Below are 16,374 nucleotides of genomic sequence, written 5' to 3' on the forward strand. Positions count from 1 at the left end.
CACCCTATGATCCACTTCCGCTTCCATGGTTCCATCCGCTGCCAGATCCACTCCCAGATATCTAAAACACTTCACTTCCTCCAGTTTTTCTCCATTCAAACTCACCTCCCAATTGACTTGACCCTCAACCCTACTGTACCTAATAACCTTGCTCTTATTCACATTTACTCTTAACTTTCTTCTTCCACACACTTTTCCAAACTCAGTCACCAGCTTCTGCAGTTTCTCACATGAATCAGCCACCAGCGCTGTATCATCAGCGAACAACAACTGACTCACTTCCCAAGCTCTCTCATCCCCAACAGACTTCATACTTGCCCCTCTTTCCAAAACTCTTGCATTTACCTCCCTAACAACCCCATCCATAAACAAATTAAACAACCATGGAGACATCACACATCCCTGCCGCAAACCTACATTCACTGAGAACCAATCACTTTCCTCTCTTCCTACACGTACACATGCCTTACATCCTCGATAAAAACTTTTCACTGCTGTATATATACATATATATACATGTACATAATTCATACTGTGCTTTTATTCATTCCCATCGCCACCTCACCACACATGAAATAACAACCCTCTCCCCCCTCGTGTGCGAGGTAGCGCTAGGAAAAGACAACAAAGGCCACATTTGTTTTACACGTCATGTAATAATGCACCGAAACCACAGCTCCCTTTCCACATCCAGGCCCCACAGAAATTTCTATGGTTTACCCCAGACGCTTCACATCGACAAAGTATAATAAAAAAAATTCAAATTTATGCCATATTTATTTACAAATTTTACTACAAACAAATTATGTGTATGTAATTTAAGCTACTTTTTCACTGAAAACTTTGTTTTTCTTGAAATATTTATTTTCATGTGTACAGTAATACCACTAATCATTTGATCTATGAAATATGAGCAATAACATTAGTGATTTTCTTCATTCTAATGCAAACTGAATTCTCATTATTTGGTCTTTTATGTGGGAAGAGGGTGGAGGCTTCCATTATATGCACCTTTTGCAATGGTATATGTGGGTTACAGGCTGCCTACCATCCGCAAATGCACAACACCTACACAGTGAAACTGTGGCCCTCTCAGTACAGTCCTTAACATGCTTGGGACTCTGTTCTCTGCAACAGCACTGGACCCTTCCTAGCTAAAGCATTTGATATATATCCCCCCCCCCCCCCCCCCCCCCACACACACACACACACACACACACACACACACACACACACACACACACACACATTATTTCCCAATAACTATGACCTGGCAAATCTCAAAAGACAGGTCTTTCACTTTCTCAAAAATTCATAAATACTTCACCTTTTCTATTTCTCTTTCATAATTTTCTCTATATTTCAATAAAGGCCTAGCCTTGATGTGGATTTTTGTCCATTACTGGAGTCTTCAACATAAAATATATGACAGCAAGAAAGTGGATGCAAATGAATGAGGACATACTTCATTTGTTGTTGGTTTCTTCCTCCCAGTGTGAGGAGCTGAAAATTCTTAAAGAAGAATTAGCATACCTCTACTTTAATTTCAATATGGGAACTTACATGAAATCAGTTTTACTGTGATTTTTTTTTTTGTTTGCAGGATTTGCAGTGTAGCAGATCTAAAAGAACAACCTGGACCAAGATGAAGAACTTGTTACAGCAGCGGCAGGAATACCACTCGGGATATTTAAATAAAGAGCTGAAGGAGTAATAAAGTGTTAAATAAAGGACTTTTTCTTTTGTAACTAGTATTATGAAATTGGGAGATTTATCATTGTGAGGATTGCTCAAGTGATACGAGAAATCTCTGGTCATTGTTCATAATGATGATGATGATATTTGGCTAGGCTGTAGCCAGACTCTTGAATCATTTCATTATTATGGACAGCTTGTGATGTGTGATCAACTAGTGTTTTTTGCTTTATTTTCAGTACATCATGAATAAAATTGAGCAAATTTAGGTCGATATTCACTGCCAGATGCTTTACTGTCTTTCCCTTGTCAGTATGGTACAAACCAATAAGGTAGGAGGGGTATATTACTTTTTGTTTTCCTTTTTTATATATATATATAGTTAAGAAATTGTAGTTTCGTTAGCTTTTTTTTTTTTTCCTCTTGAAATCCTCCTCTTACTTTGTCTGTAGGGGAATATCTAAGTTTGTATCTTAATTAAATGTAAATGATGTACTGGGTATCATGAGCTCTTATATCTAGTGAATCATCATTACAGTATACTTCATCAAAGAACTCTTTAACTTTGAAGGTTCAGTACCCTCCAGATCAGGAAGGCAGAGTTCAGTTTATTGTTTGGGTGTCCAGTACAGATATTTTAAATGTTACTTTTCTGCTAATATTTAGACTAGTTTCCTTTGTAAATGCTTCTGAATATGGTCTGTGGGTTTGCAACCAATTGTGCTGGAAAGAAAAATTTTCATTATCTTGCTAGAAGGCTCTTCTTGATGCTGTACCTGATTTCCCAAGAATGGCATATAAAAGTTTATTTTAGTATAAGAATTTCCCATCAGTGTGTGAGGCGCGTGTTGTACGGTCACATTTGTGTTTTAAAAGATTATTTTGGTGGCTAATTTTTTTTATTTATTTTTTTTTTTAAGAGGGCTGGTCAGTTGTGATCTTGAATGCTGTTGTAGTAAATCATGATTGATATTTATCTTTTAAAAAAATTTTATAAGGAAAACTGGTAGCAAGTTCTAGTTTTTTGTAATTAAGGGAAACATTGGTAGCTTTTGTATTGGGCCGAAACTAATGACTACAGAAGAAATAAATTACAAGCAAGCACTAGCGTGGTATCAAACCTTTCAATTTTTGTTATTTATTGGTGGATATACTTAATAAGCCTTTGATTGAACTTAAATGCAAAATTATATATATATATATATATATATATATATATATATATATATATATATATATATATATATATATATATAATATATGTATAATATATATATAATTGTGTGTGTTTGTGTATGTATATAATTATATATATATGATGTATATATAATGTATATATACATGTATTTGTATATGTTATATATTAATTTATATATATATATTTATATTAATTTCATAGGGGCACAGTTCATCTAAATTACTAGCACTGATGTAGAAATAAAAATTTTATTAATGGTCTAAATAAATGGCAGAGATGTGGTATGAAGTCTACATTCTCCTGGGCAACACGCACCTTTTTTAAAGACATTGTGGTATGAGTTAGTGTTATTGTGGAATTTCCAGTTAATCAAGATTAAGCCAGCTGGCATTTTACTTGATATTGTGACAAGGTTAAGTATAGTGGATGATGTTGGTTATATAGATTAGAGCTTGAGGAAAGCAGCTAGACCATCTGGAGTTTATAAATGAATCAGTAAATAGTAGTAAAGTTACTATAGTTTTTATCTATATATACTTTCTCTTTTAACTTCCTTCCCATTTGAATGGGGTGGATGAAGTCCAAACAACCTCTGATCTATTACATATCCTCAAATTTGGTTCATTATGATTTAAGTAAGGAAATGTTTCTTTGCATGCTCGGTTTTATTTGTTAAATTCACTGTTCTGTTCATTAGTACTGGCGCTCATTCTCCTATTGCACATTTGAAAATCTCTTACATCTGAAATTTTTTAGCCCCAACCAACATGTCTTTATCACACCCATTTCCCACCTTGTACTTAATTTCCTTGTTGCATGTAATTCTATAAGAGTGATCCAAGTGCATAATAGTTTTCCTTAAGCGATTCTCTCATTCTTTGTAGCCACCAACCAGTGGGAGTATAATACTGATACTATTTACCTGAGTGACAGCTGCGCTGTGTGGCAGCACTTTAGTGGATTGAAAGCATAACTCTTCTTGGCTTGGGCAGCTGTCTTATGTTTGCTTTACCCCTATGTGGGCCGATGGCATTTGGTTGACAGGCATTGTCAACTTCCCACACATATCACTTGATGACACATAGCTCATTCCTTTCCACTATCTTCATGCTTTGAGTTTTACTTGCTATCACTGTAACTTTCTCTGAGTAGTGTTCAGCCTAGATGACTTTGCTGTGTTGTCTGCTTGTAACTTCTAAAAAAACTCAGTGCAACACTGTCAGTATCTTCAAAAATTAGGCTGTATCAGCACCTTTCACTCCCTGATATTGAATGATTCATATCAGTCCTCATAACATGTTATATTATGCTACCTTCTTGACACCTGATCTCGTCCTGGTCAGGTCATGCTATTTTAACTTACCAACATTGATTAACCTGTGTTGTTTGCTTTAAGGGAACATGAAGGAATTAATGTAGGTATGTATATTTGCGTGTGTGGACGTATGTATATACATGTGTATGGGGGGGGGTTGGGCCATTTCTTTCGTCTGTTTCCTTGCGCTACCTCGCAAACGCGGGAGACCGACAAAGTATAATAAAAAAAAAAAAAAAATACATAAGTAATGTGGACACGGTAGGTTGCAAGACTAGAGCTCGAATGGTTTATCCTTACTATTGTCTTGATAAAGTTACTATTGTCTTGATAAAGATATATTCCTTTCTACCTTGTAACACACTGGCTCCTGCATACAACTTCTTTCTTTCATTACTTCTCATTCATTTGTACCACAAATGTTGAATATTTGAATTTGGAGCGATAGATAGAAGTAGGAACAGAGGTAGGAGTCTGTGCAAACACTACCCTAGACTGGCCCTCTGCCAGTGGCTTATTAAGAGTAAGGCACTAAAGGCTAAGAAGTGGCACTGAAGTTCACTAGTTATGGAGACGCTGTGGCCACCCCTTAGGGAGTTCCAGAAGGGAACAGGCATCAGAAATAGAGAGAGGTAGATAAGGTTGATTCAAAGGACTTCCTTTGAGAAGATAGCTGGATTAAAACATGGGTGTCATGATCTAGAGGACTTTCATTAATAGAAATGTGTATATAAAAATGTTTGTGTATATAAGAAGTAAATTGAATGCTGATGCACATGATCAAATAAACAAATTAGGGAGAATTTAGAACCACTTTACAAACAAAATCAACGTGATGCATTATACGAACTACCATAAACTAATTGATCTGTATAGTCTTTTAAAGAAGGGAAAGATAATATATGCATGGTAAATTCAAGTTAAAAATTTTTTTTTTTTTTTTTTTTTTTTTTAAACCTTAAAAGCCTCTCTCCAAGGAAAGATAGTTATCAAAATGAAATTTCAAATTCCTTTGATATACCATTATTACCTGCCTGGGTTTCAGGAGGGTTAGTGACATCTGCTTGGGGAGCCAGCATCTTGGTGGTTCTCAAGTTGCACTCCTTTGACCCAGGTAGCTGTTTCTTTCTGCCTCCTTGACATGGGACTGCCGCCATTCTGTCCACAAACAATCTCTTCTTGACATATGTAACACATGACAACACTTAACTTGTGCAGCTCATTCTTTGTAATTAGATTTTTCTGCAGTGAGCACTGTGCACTATCCCTGGCTGTTGGCAAAATGATAGGAGCAGTAGACATAAGTAGTAGGTAGGAATGTGTAGGCAGGAACATTATGTAGAAACATTAGATAAGTAGTAGTAGGTAGGAGCATTGGATAAAAGTAGTTATGAGGAACATTAGGTAGGAGCTTCTGCAAACACTTTGCTAGAGTTCCCCTCTGCCACTGGCCTGGTAAGTGGTAAGTCACTAAAAGCTAAGAAGCTACTCTGGAGTTCTTAGTTATGAAGACTGTTGCCATGGCCACCCCTTTAAGGGAGTTCGAATTGGAATAGATAGGTACTTCAGAGATATGACAAACCAATCAGGCAGCTTTCTTGCTTCCTTCTAGGCTACAGGAGTCCATTATGTTTAAATTAGCATTCTAGAAGCTGGCCAAGTCCACCAATCAGTACTATAGATTAAGTTTAGTAATGTTTGTGTGTGTGGGGAAGGAGTGGGTCATCTGAGCAGTAAATGTTTGTTGGCATCTTTTTAGTGGTTGCTTCATGGATATGAAGTGTCTTGGTATGTGGTGAATCTGTATTTGTAGTAATGCAGGGATGGGAAAGTATGCCTTTTGTTTGTATTTTTGAAAGAAATAATTTTATGTAAGGCACATGAATAATTTTTATGCAGATTTTATTTCAACTTATTAGAAAAACATTATGCGCAGGAGGGTGGATGTGCTGGAAATGAGATGTTTGAGGACAATATGTGGTGTGAGGTGGTTTGATCGAGTAAGTAATGTAAGGGTACGAGAGATGTGTGGAAATAAAAAGAGTGTGGTTGAGAGAGCAGAAGAGGGTGTTTTGAAATGGTTTGGTCACATGGAGAGAATGAGTGAGGAAAGATTGACCAAGAGGATATATGTGTCAGAGGTGGAGGGAACGAGGAGAAGTGGGAGACCAAATTGGAGGTGGAAAGATGGAGTGAAAAAGATTTTGAGTGATCGGGGCCTGAACATGCAGGAGGGTGAAAGGTGTGCAAGGAATAGAGTGAATAGGAACGATGTGGTATACCGGGGTCGATATGCTGTCAATGGATTGAACCAGGGCATGTGAAGCGTCTGGGGTAAACCATGGAAAGTTCTGTAGGGCCTGGATGTGGAAAGGGAGCTGTGGTTTCGGTGCATTATTACATGACAGCTAGAGACTGAGTGTGAACGAATGTGGCCTTTGGTGTCTTTTCCTAGCGCTACCTCACACACATGAGGGGGGAGGGGACTGTTATTCCATGTCTGGCGAGGTGGCGATGGGAATGAATAAAGGCAGACTATGAATTATGTACATGTGTATATATGTATATGTCAGTGTGTGTATATATATGTGTACATTGAGATGTATAGGTATGTATATTTGCGTGTGTGGATGTGTATGTTTATACATGTGTATGTGGGTGGGTTGGGCCATTCTTTCGTCTGTATCCTTGCGCTACCTCGCTAACGCGGGAGACAGCGACAAAGCAAAATAAATAAATAAATAAATATTATTATTATTATTTTGCTTTGTCACTGTCTCCCGTGTTTGCAAGGTAGCACAAGGAAACGGACGAAAGAAATGGCCCAACCCACCCCCATACACATGTATATACATACACGTCCACACACGCAAATATACATGCCCATACATCTCAATGTACACATATATATCCACACACAGACATACATATATACACATGCACACAATTCACACTGTCTGCCTTTATTCATTCCCATTGCCACCTCGCCACACATGGAATAACATCCCCCTCATGTGTGCAAGGTAGCGCTAGGAAAAGACAACAAAGGCCCATTTGTTCACACTCAGTCTCTAGCTGTCATGCAATAATGCCCGAAACCACAGCTCCCTTCCCACATCCAGGCCCCGCACAACTTTCCATGGTTTACCCCAGACGCTTCACATGCCCTGATTCAATCCATTGACAGCACGTCGACCCCAGTATACCACATCGATCCAATTCACTCTATTCCTTGCCTGCCTTTCACCCTCCTGCATGTTCAGGCCCCGATCACTCAAAATCTTTTTCACTCCATCTTTCCACCTCCAATTTGGTCTCCCACTTCTCCTCGTTCCCTCCACCTCCGACACATATATCCTCTTGGTCAATCTTTCCTCACTCATTCTCTCCATGTGCCCAAACCATTTCAAAACACCCTCTTCTGCTCTCTCAGCCACACTCTTTTTATTTCCACACATCTGTCTTACCCTTACATTACTTACTCGATCAAACCACCTCACACCACATATTGTTCTCAAACATCTCATTTCCAGCACATCCACCCTCCTGTGCACAACTCTATCCATAGCCCACGCCTCGCAACCATACAACATTGTTGGAACCACTATTCCTTCAAACATACCCATTTTTGCTTTCCGAGATAATGTTCTCGACTTCCACACATTATTCAAGGCTCCCAGGATTTTCACCCCCTCCCCCACCCTATGATTCACTTCCGTTTCCATGGTTCCATCCGCTGCCAGATCCACTCCCAGATATCTAAAACACTTTACTTCCTCCAGTTTTTCTCCATTCAAACTTACCTCCCAAATGACTTGACCCTCAACCCTACTGTACCTAATAACCTTGCTCTTATTCACATTTACTCTTAACTTTCTTCTTTCACACACTTTACCAAACTCAGTCACCAGCTTCTGCAGTTTCTCGCATGAATCAGCCACCAGCGCTGTATCATGAGCGAACAACAACTGACTCACCTCTCAAGTTCTCTCATCCCCAACAGACTTCATACTTGCCCCTCTTTCCAAAACTCTTGCATTCAACTCCCTAACAACCCCATCCATAAACAAATTAAACAACCATGGAGACATCACACACACCTGCCGCAAACCTACATTCACTGAGAACCAACCAATCACTTTCCTCTCTTCCTACACGTACACATGCCTTACATCCTCGATAAAAACTTTTCACTGCTTCTAACAACTTGCCTCCCACACCATATATTCTTAGTACCTTCCACAGAGCATCTCTATCAACTCTATCATATGCCTTCTCCAGATCCATAAATGCTACATACAAATTCATTTGCTTTTCTAAGTATTTCTCACATACATTCTTCAAAGCAAACACCTGATCCACACATCCTCTACCACTTCTGAAACCACACTGCTCTTCCCCAATCTGATGCTCTGTACATGCCTTCACCCTGTCAATCAATACCCTCTCATATAATTTACCAGGAATACTCAACAAACTTATACCTCTGTAATTTGAGCACTCACTCTTATCCCCTTTGCCTTTGTACAATGGCACTATGCATGCATTCTGCCAATCCTCAGGCACCTCACCATGAATCATACATACATTAAATAACCTTACCAACCAGTCAACAATACAGTCACCCCCTTTTCAAATAGATTCCACTGCCATACCATCCAAACCTGCTGCCTTGCCAGCTTTCATCTTCCACAAAGCTTTTACTACTTCTCTGTTTACCAAATCATTTTCCCTAACTCTCTCTTTGCACACCACCTCGACCAAAACACCCTATTCTGCCACTCTATCATCAAACACATTCAACAAACCTTCAAAATACTCACTCCATCTCCTTCTCACATCACCACTACTTATCACCTCCCCATTAACCCCCTTCACTGAAGTTCCCATTTGCTCCCTTGTCTTACGCACTTTATTTACCTCCTTCCAGAACATCTTTTTATTCTCCCTAAAATTTAATGATACTCTCTCACCCCAACTCTCATTTGCCCTCTTTTTCACCTTTTGCACCTTTCTCTTGACCTCCTGTCTCTTTCTTTTATACATCTCCCACTCATTTGCATTATTTCTCTGCAAAAATCGTCCAGATGCCTCTCTCTTCTCTTTCACTAATAATCTTACTTCTTCATCCCACCACTCACTACCCTTCCTAATCAACCCACCTCCCACGCTTCTCATGCCACAAGCATCTTTTGCGCAAGCCATCACTGATTCCCTAAATACATCCCATTCCTCCCCCACTCCCCTTACTTCCATTGTTCTCACCTTTTTCCATTCTGTACTCAGTCTCTCCTGGTACTTCCTCACACAAGTCTCCTTCCCAAGCTCCCTTACTCTCACCACCCTCTTCACCCCAACATTCTCTCTTATTTTCTGAAAAACCCATACAAATCTTCACCTTCGCCTCCACAAGATAATGATCAGACATCCCTCCAGTTGCACCTCTCAGCACATTAACATCCAAAAGTCTCTCTTTCACGCGACTGTCAATGAACACGTAATCCAATAACGCTCTCTGGCCATCTCTCCTACTTACATACGTATACTTATGTATATCTTTCTTTTTAAACCAGGTATTCCCAATCACCAGTTTTATTTCAGCACATAAATCTACAAGCTCTTCACCATTTCCATTTACAACACTGAACACCCCATGTATACCAAATATTCCCTCAACTGCCACATTACTCACCTTTGCGTTCAAATCACCCATCACTATAACCTGGTCTTGTGCATCAAAACCACTAACACACTCATTCAGCTGCTCCCAAAACGCTTACCTCATGATCTTTCTTCTCATGCCCAGGTGCATATGCACCAATAATCAACAATCTCTCTCCATCAACTTTCAGTTTTACCCATATTAATCTAGAATTTACTTTTTTACATTCTATCACATACTCCCACAACTCCTGTTTCAGGAGTAGTGCTACTCCTTCCCTTGCTCTTGTCCTCTCACTAACCCCTGACTTTACTCCCAAGACATTCCCAAACCACTCTTCCCCTTTACCCTTAAACTTCGTTTCACTCAGAGCTAAAACTTCCAGGTTCCTTTCCTCAAACATACAACCTATCTCTCCTTTTTTCACATCTTTGTAACATCCACACACATTTAGACACCTCAATCTGAGCCTACGAGGAGGATGAGCACTCCCCGCGTGACTCCTTCTGTTTCTCATTTTTCTTTCTTATTATTATTATGCACATATACATACATGTATCAACATATACATGTACATACACCTACGCAGACATACATACATGTACATGTTCATACTTGCTTGCCTTCATCCTTTCTCATTGTTACCCCTTTCCATAGGAAAATCAGCATTGCTATCCCCTGCTTCAGTGAGGCAGCACCAGGAATACAAACATAAAGGACACATTTAAATTGTCTCTAGCCTTCATGCATAATGCACCGAAACCACAGCTCCATATCCACATCCAAGCCCCACAGACCTTTCCATTGTTTACCCCAGACACTTCACATGCTTCATTTCCTTTATGAATATTTATATATTTTTACTCCTGGAACTTTAGATATTTTGATTTATAAGAAAAAAATATGCTGCTAGTGACTTTGGTTGATGTGGCAGATATTGTGAATAAGCAGTCAATTGTATATGTCTGGGGGGAGTGGTTTATGATGGATATATCTGGTGGGTTGTGTAAAGACCAAGTTGGGAGGGTAGTTTTTTTTATTGCTTGTCAGATAATTTCAATGTGTATGTTGTGTCAGTGATATGGGACCTGAGAATAGAGTTTGACAAAGTGAGGCAGGGGCAGGCTTTTATTTCTGCTATGGGAGTGGACTTGGCAGAAAAAGGAGCCATGGAAGTGAATCACAGATTCGGGGAGGGGGTGAAGGTTCTGGGAGTGATGAAGAATGTGTGGAAGGAGAGAACGTTATCTCGGAGCAAAAATAGGGATGTTTGAAGGAATAGTAGTTTCAACAATATTATATGGTTGCGAGGCATAGGTTATAGATAGAGTTGTATGGAGGAGGGTGGATGTGTTGGAAATGAGATGTTTGCAGACAATATGTGGTGTAAAGTGGTTTGAGTAAGTAATGAAAGGGTAACAGAGAGATGGGTAATATAAAGAGTGTGGTTGAGAGAGCAGAAGAGTGTGTTGAAGTGATTTGGACATAGGAAGAGAATGAGTGAAGAAAGGTTGTCAAACAGGGCGTATGTGTCAAAGATTTGGAGGGAATAAGAAGCAGGAGACCAAATTGAGGTGGAAGGATGGGGTGAAAAAGAATTTGAGAGATTGGCGCTTGATAATACAGGAGGGGTTGATGTAAACGCCTGGTGTAAACCATGGAAAGGTGTTTTGGGGCTGGATAAGATGCTGTGTTTTGGTGTATTACACGACAGCTAGAATATGAATGCATTGCTTTTTATGTCTGTTTTCCAGGCAATCCTTGCTGAAGTGGGGGACAGCAATGGTTTACTGTGGGGCGTGGTCGCGCCGGTAAGGGATTAAAGACAAGTGTGAGTAGGTACAAGTGTATATATGTTATGTATAGGCATATATGTACATGTATCTAAAATGAGGGGAGTGGGTGAGGAATGGGATATATTTATGGAAGCAGTGATGGCTTGCACAAAAGATGCATATGGCTTGAGAAAGGTGGGGTGGTGGGCAGAATAAGGGTAGAATGTATGAGTCGAAAAGAAAGTAAGGTAAATACGAATTTTTGAGACAATGAAAGACCTACCTTATGAAATGTGCTAGGTCATAGTTATTTGGAAAGACTTGAGAAGGGAAAGAGTTCCAGAGCTTCGACGTGTCGGGGAAGATCGAGTTGCCGATGGGCACAGTAATCATGTGCCGCGACAGCTTGCCGAGTATTGCTTGATCTAGTTAGTGGTGGGGGTACACAAGCAGCCAGCTGAAGGGAGCAAAATCCGAAGTAATAACTATAGAATAGGGAAGTGAACCAATATTGCGACGTTGGGCAATTGGGTGAAGTTTGGTAGTTATCCTGAAAGAATTTATAGGTCGGACCGCTTTCGACCTGGTCTAGTAAGGATACAGAGCTAGAACCACCCCATATGTGAGGAGTACTCCGTACACCATTTATTACAGGTGGGGGGGAGTCCATCCATTCCATTTTAGTGCACTAAATATGTTTGAGAAAGTACAGGGAAGTGGCCAACAATAAATATATACGTAATTTAACGGAACTAAGCTACAGGAGTGAGGATAGTGGCCATACCACCTTGAAAGAGAGGAAACTAACTTTTTTTATGCCAGACTCATGACTAGGATATGCTAAGAGAGTTGTGGGTAAATGGAATAAATTAAATCAATGCAGAAGTAAATTGAGAAGATTGCATGATATAATACAGCTGGAGGAACATATTGCACAAGTGATTAATAATTTTCATATTTCTCCAAGCTGAAAAAATCAGAGACTTTTAAGTGGGTGACGCCAACGGAGACCAGTCGGTAGTGCAAGACGTGGCAAGGATCGCTGTAACTTGAACAGGTTATAAGGCGTCACAAGCAGACGTGACTGCTGGATAACCACAGAATCGGATTGTCTTAAGTGATTAGATGAGAGGGAGGTGTGATTATGACCATATAGGTCAAGGCGAATCAAAGTACCCAAAAGTAGCCACTCAGCTGCCCATACCTCCAGCTGTGCAAATAAATAATATTGCTGTGTTCATGTTTTGGAGGGTCTTGATATAGATTGACTTTATTCAGGTACCCTAGAACATAGGTATACACGTGCAATAAATACACAATAAGGTACACAGTAGCTTCCAGTAGGATAGCCTAGTTTTACAAACTTTGTCAAGTGTAGCGCGCGGTATATTGAACGATTTATATATTGCATTTATCTTCGTTCTTCATACTAATGTAACCCATGTATGACTAAAGATACGACTATTTGGAATGAAATTCTGGTTGCAAATAAAACGCCATGTAAGTGTTTAAGGAAGGAAGAATACCTGTAGTATCAATCATTATGGTTGAACCAAGATATGATAGTCCGAGATGAACGCCATTTTGCGATCAAAGGATACGGCATACGATGCTGCAATTGTGATGGCCAGACATTAGGAAGATAGGAAAGGACATCACCGTAGGACCTGGCCTCTTACCCTCCATACTGGTTATCAGATTCTTGATGCCACAGGAAATAGGAGAAATTCGAAGACACTGAAATCATGAGAAGTTAGAGCATTAGGATGAAAGTTGTAAGGGTTAGAACTCATTTTTTTTGAAGGTTGTACCAAAGATTGTTCCAAGAAAGAAGGTTTTAGGTTTAAAGCAGACGAGGTGTCCAAAAGTAACAAATGGCAAGTTCAGAAACGCACTCATTTAAAACACCAGGATGGATGCCACCTTATTTTCCAAAGAAAAGTGCTTTCTGGATTGTGTGAAAGTAGACTGATTGAATACGGCGTCGGTTGGTGGAGCGTATGATTGGTAGGTGTTTCATCATTGAATAAACGTTAGAGTCAGACAAGGTGGATTTACAAAATAGGACCAATACACGCAGTTGCTCGAATTCGATATCAGGAGTGGCAACTATAGTGTAATTGGCTCGAATAAAGGATGGAAATATATTAAGATGTAAAAGATATTTTTGCCTTAAGACGGAAAGAGCTATCAAGTGAATTTCGCACTTTGTGTTGCTACAACGGAAAGTACTTAAAACAATCGAGTGTTAGGAAGACCCGTGAATTACTTCAGTATTCATCCATGGCTGTTATCTTTAAATTCACACTAACAAAGTCCACCTAATGTATCCAACCTTATTACACCGGTGTGTTTGTAAATCATTCATTAGAACACAACCTCCCATATACTGCTGGCCCAGCCATTTCCATGCACATGTAGTGCAGATGAGTAAAGAAACTACATAAGTTGAGTATTATTTACAATCTTACGTGGGACGGATATCGGCACTGACGCCGTATGTCCCTTGAGGAACTGTCATTGTTGACACTGCTCCAGATCCTCTGATGATTTGTCCCCCTGTGGCAAGTCCATCAAGAACAGAGAGGAAAAAATACAAAACTAATTTGTTATAATGAGTTCACAACTGTTCGCCTGGTGGTAATTCAGAATTCCATCAGTACAAATCGCCTGTGTGTGTGACTTGTACAAGTACACTACCTTGCGAACGTGGTGTTTGTACATAACACGGTTGTCACCTTGCAAAAAACGAAACAAATATGTCAAGTAAAGTTTATGGTATTGCATTCATATCAAATTCATAATTTGGCTGAGATTTTTTTCCCATAATCTGCTGTTTCAGGAATTTACCAAATTTTTCATGATGTACCACATCCATCTATGATACTGTAGATATCTAGGGATTTCAGAAGCATTGAAATATATCATTAAACATAAAGTAAATCTAAGATGCGTTTACACCCGGTTTCGGTGGTGGTCAGCTGATGCCATTCCTGGCGCCATCCTCAGGGTTCCTCCCGGTGTGTCAACCGCTGCCAGCCGTATCCAATTTGTTGATTGCTTGACTGAGAATACGTACCGATATGGACTGAAAACTTTTATTCTGATACACTTTCATATGCATATACTGCTCATATACTAATGCTTCTCATAACTTTTTCCCTTTGCTTTGATGCACAAATTGTGATTACAGTCAGAGCTGTCGTAAATTTCCCTGAATTATTTATGTATTTGTGTCTGTAGTTGTCCGTATGCGCATCTTCAGGAAGACGATATCATCAGCCTTGTACAGCATATCCTAATATAAACATCTTTATCCAAGATACCAGTTTGATCTTGGCACATTAGCCATCATGAAGATGTGCCATAGGTACTTGTTCGCTAAATTTTCTCTCGGTGAAGGAAGCGTTATCACGTTAATTTTGGATGTCTAAAACCTTAAGTGTCCGGTTGTTAACGTGTAAAATCCAAATATAAAACGAAATTATTCAAAAGGAAATATGTTTTCGTTGGCAGGTACTAAGAGGAGAGGGTAAAGCAATCATGGATAATGCAGATTAAAGAAACTAGTCAGTCTGGCCTACAGGGAAGTCAGTGGAACAGCTAAAGATTTCAATACTCTGTTAAATATTTTTCGACCGCCGTATATTAAAGTTTGTTTACAGAAAACCTTTTAGACCTCCCCTTTCCCTTGATTAGTTGTGGGACTGACCGTTCATTTCTATCCCAAAATAGACAGTCTGGGACCAAAAGCTAATTGCTGAAGTCCAGCCATATATAGGCCTCTACCCCCACCGTACCTAACCTGGCATGTTAGGTTTCAAGAGCTTTAATCAGATATTGAAAATAAAGGCAAGTTTTAGATAAGAAACACTATCATCTAGGTATATGATTCCATCACATAAGGGGATCTCATTGGCTTCTAGGGACAGAATCCACCCTGTAGTCTTCTCAAAAGACGCATTCCGCCAGTAACCTACAGAGGGATGCAATGTCGCCCATAAGACTATAGTTGATGGTATGTTCAGAGAATGATCATACAGGCGCAGCCCAGCCTCAAGACATGGAAGGTGAGAAGGACGAGCCTGGTAGACTGCATGTTATTGGAGAAGGGGAGTTCAACCTTATCCCTTTTATCAGTAGCGTGGGAAGTACTTCAACTATTGGCCGGATACGGTTTCATGATAACGAGAAATATTGTGTGAGCTATTAAACTGCAGTTGAAGTGGCAGTAAACTCTGCCAGCGAGTTAATATAAACCGCACCCTCTCGTAGCAGGAAGTTATGACTGTAACACCGTAGTGTATCTAGGTTACTTTTAGGATACTATCTTCGTTGCTCTTGTAAAAAAAAAAAAAAATCAAACTAACCTTGTTCAGTGTCTTCATGTGATGCGTCATGAGGGTTCTTCGACCCGAGCCATCACGGTCCTAAAACGAACTCCATAATATGAGTCTACTCTGTGGACCCTGAGTCGCCCAGACGGAGGCTCTGGCGCCTGCTGTCCGTCCTCGAGGTTTTAACGCCATTTATCGATCTGGGAATGCAATATCTACAGCTGTTCTGCTCTTTTCCTGAACCATTTCTTATTACTTCACGGATGCTTACTGAGGTGAAAGTGTGTTCGGAAATAAAGTGCATACTTCCATCATACGGGAAGGAACGATTTTGAATCAAAGTGGTTATGAACGTGAAAAAATGATTTTTTTTTTTTTTTTGAAGGGATTTC

General features: G+C 39.6%; 1 protein-coding gene across 5 annotated transcripts in view; it reads left to right on the forward strand.

Moving 5' to 3' along the window:
• The window catches only part of LOC139759733 (uncharacterized), a 129,783-nt gene extending 126,376 nt beyond the window's left edge, over positions 1-3,407 (forward strand). For 3 of the 5 annotated variants that reach the window (XM_071682130.1, XM_071682134.1, XM_071682133.1), the window contains one exon: positions 1,604-3,407. In XM_071682130.1, coding sequence (XP_071538231.1) covers positions 1,604-1,605 — 2 coding nt within the window. In that variant the 3' untranslated portion in view covers positions 1,606-3,407. The remainder of the gene's footprint in view (positions 1-1,603) is intronic. The other 2 variants (XM_071682131.1, XM_071682135.1) reach the window with 1 other exon arrangement.
• The last annotated feature ends 12,967 nt before the right edge of the window (positions 3,408-16,374 follow it).

The sequence above is a fragment of the Panulirus ornatus genome, chromosome 34 (genome assembly GCF_036320965.1).
Source record: "Panulirus ornatus isolate Po-2019 chromosome 34, ASM3632096v1, whole genome shotgun sequence".
NCBI lineage: Eukaryota > Metazoa > Arthropoda > Malacostraca > Decapoda > Palinuridae > Panulirus > Panulirus ornatus.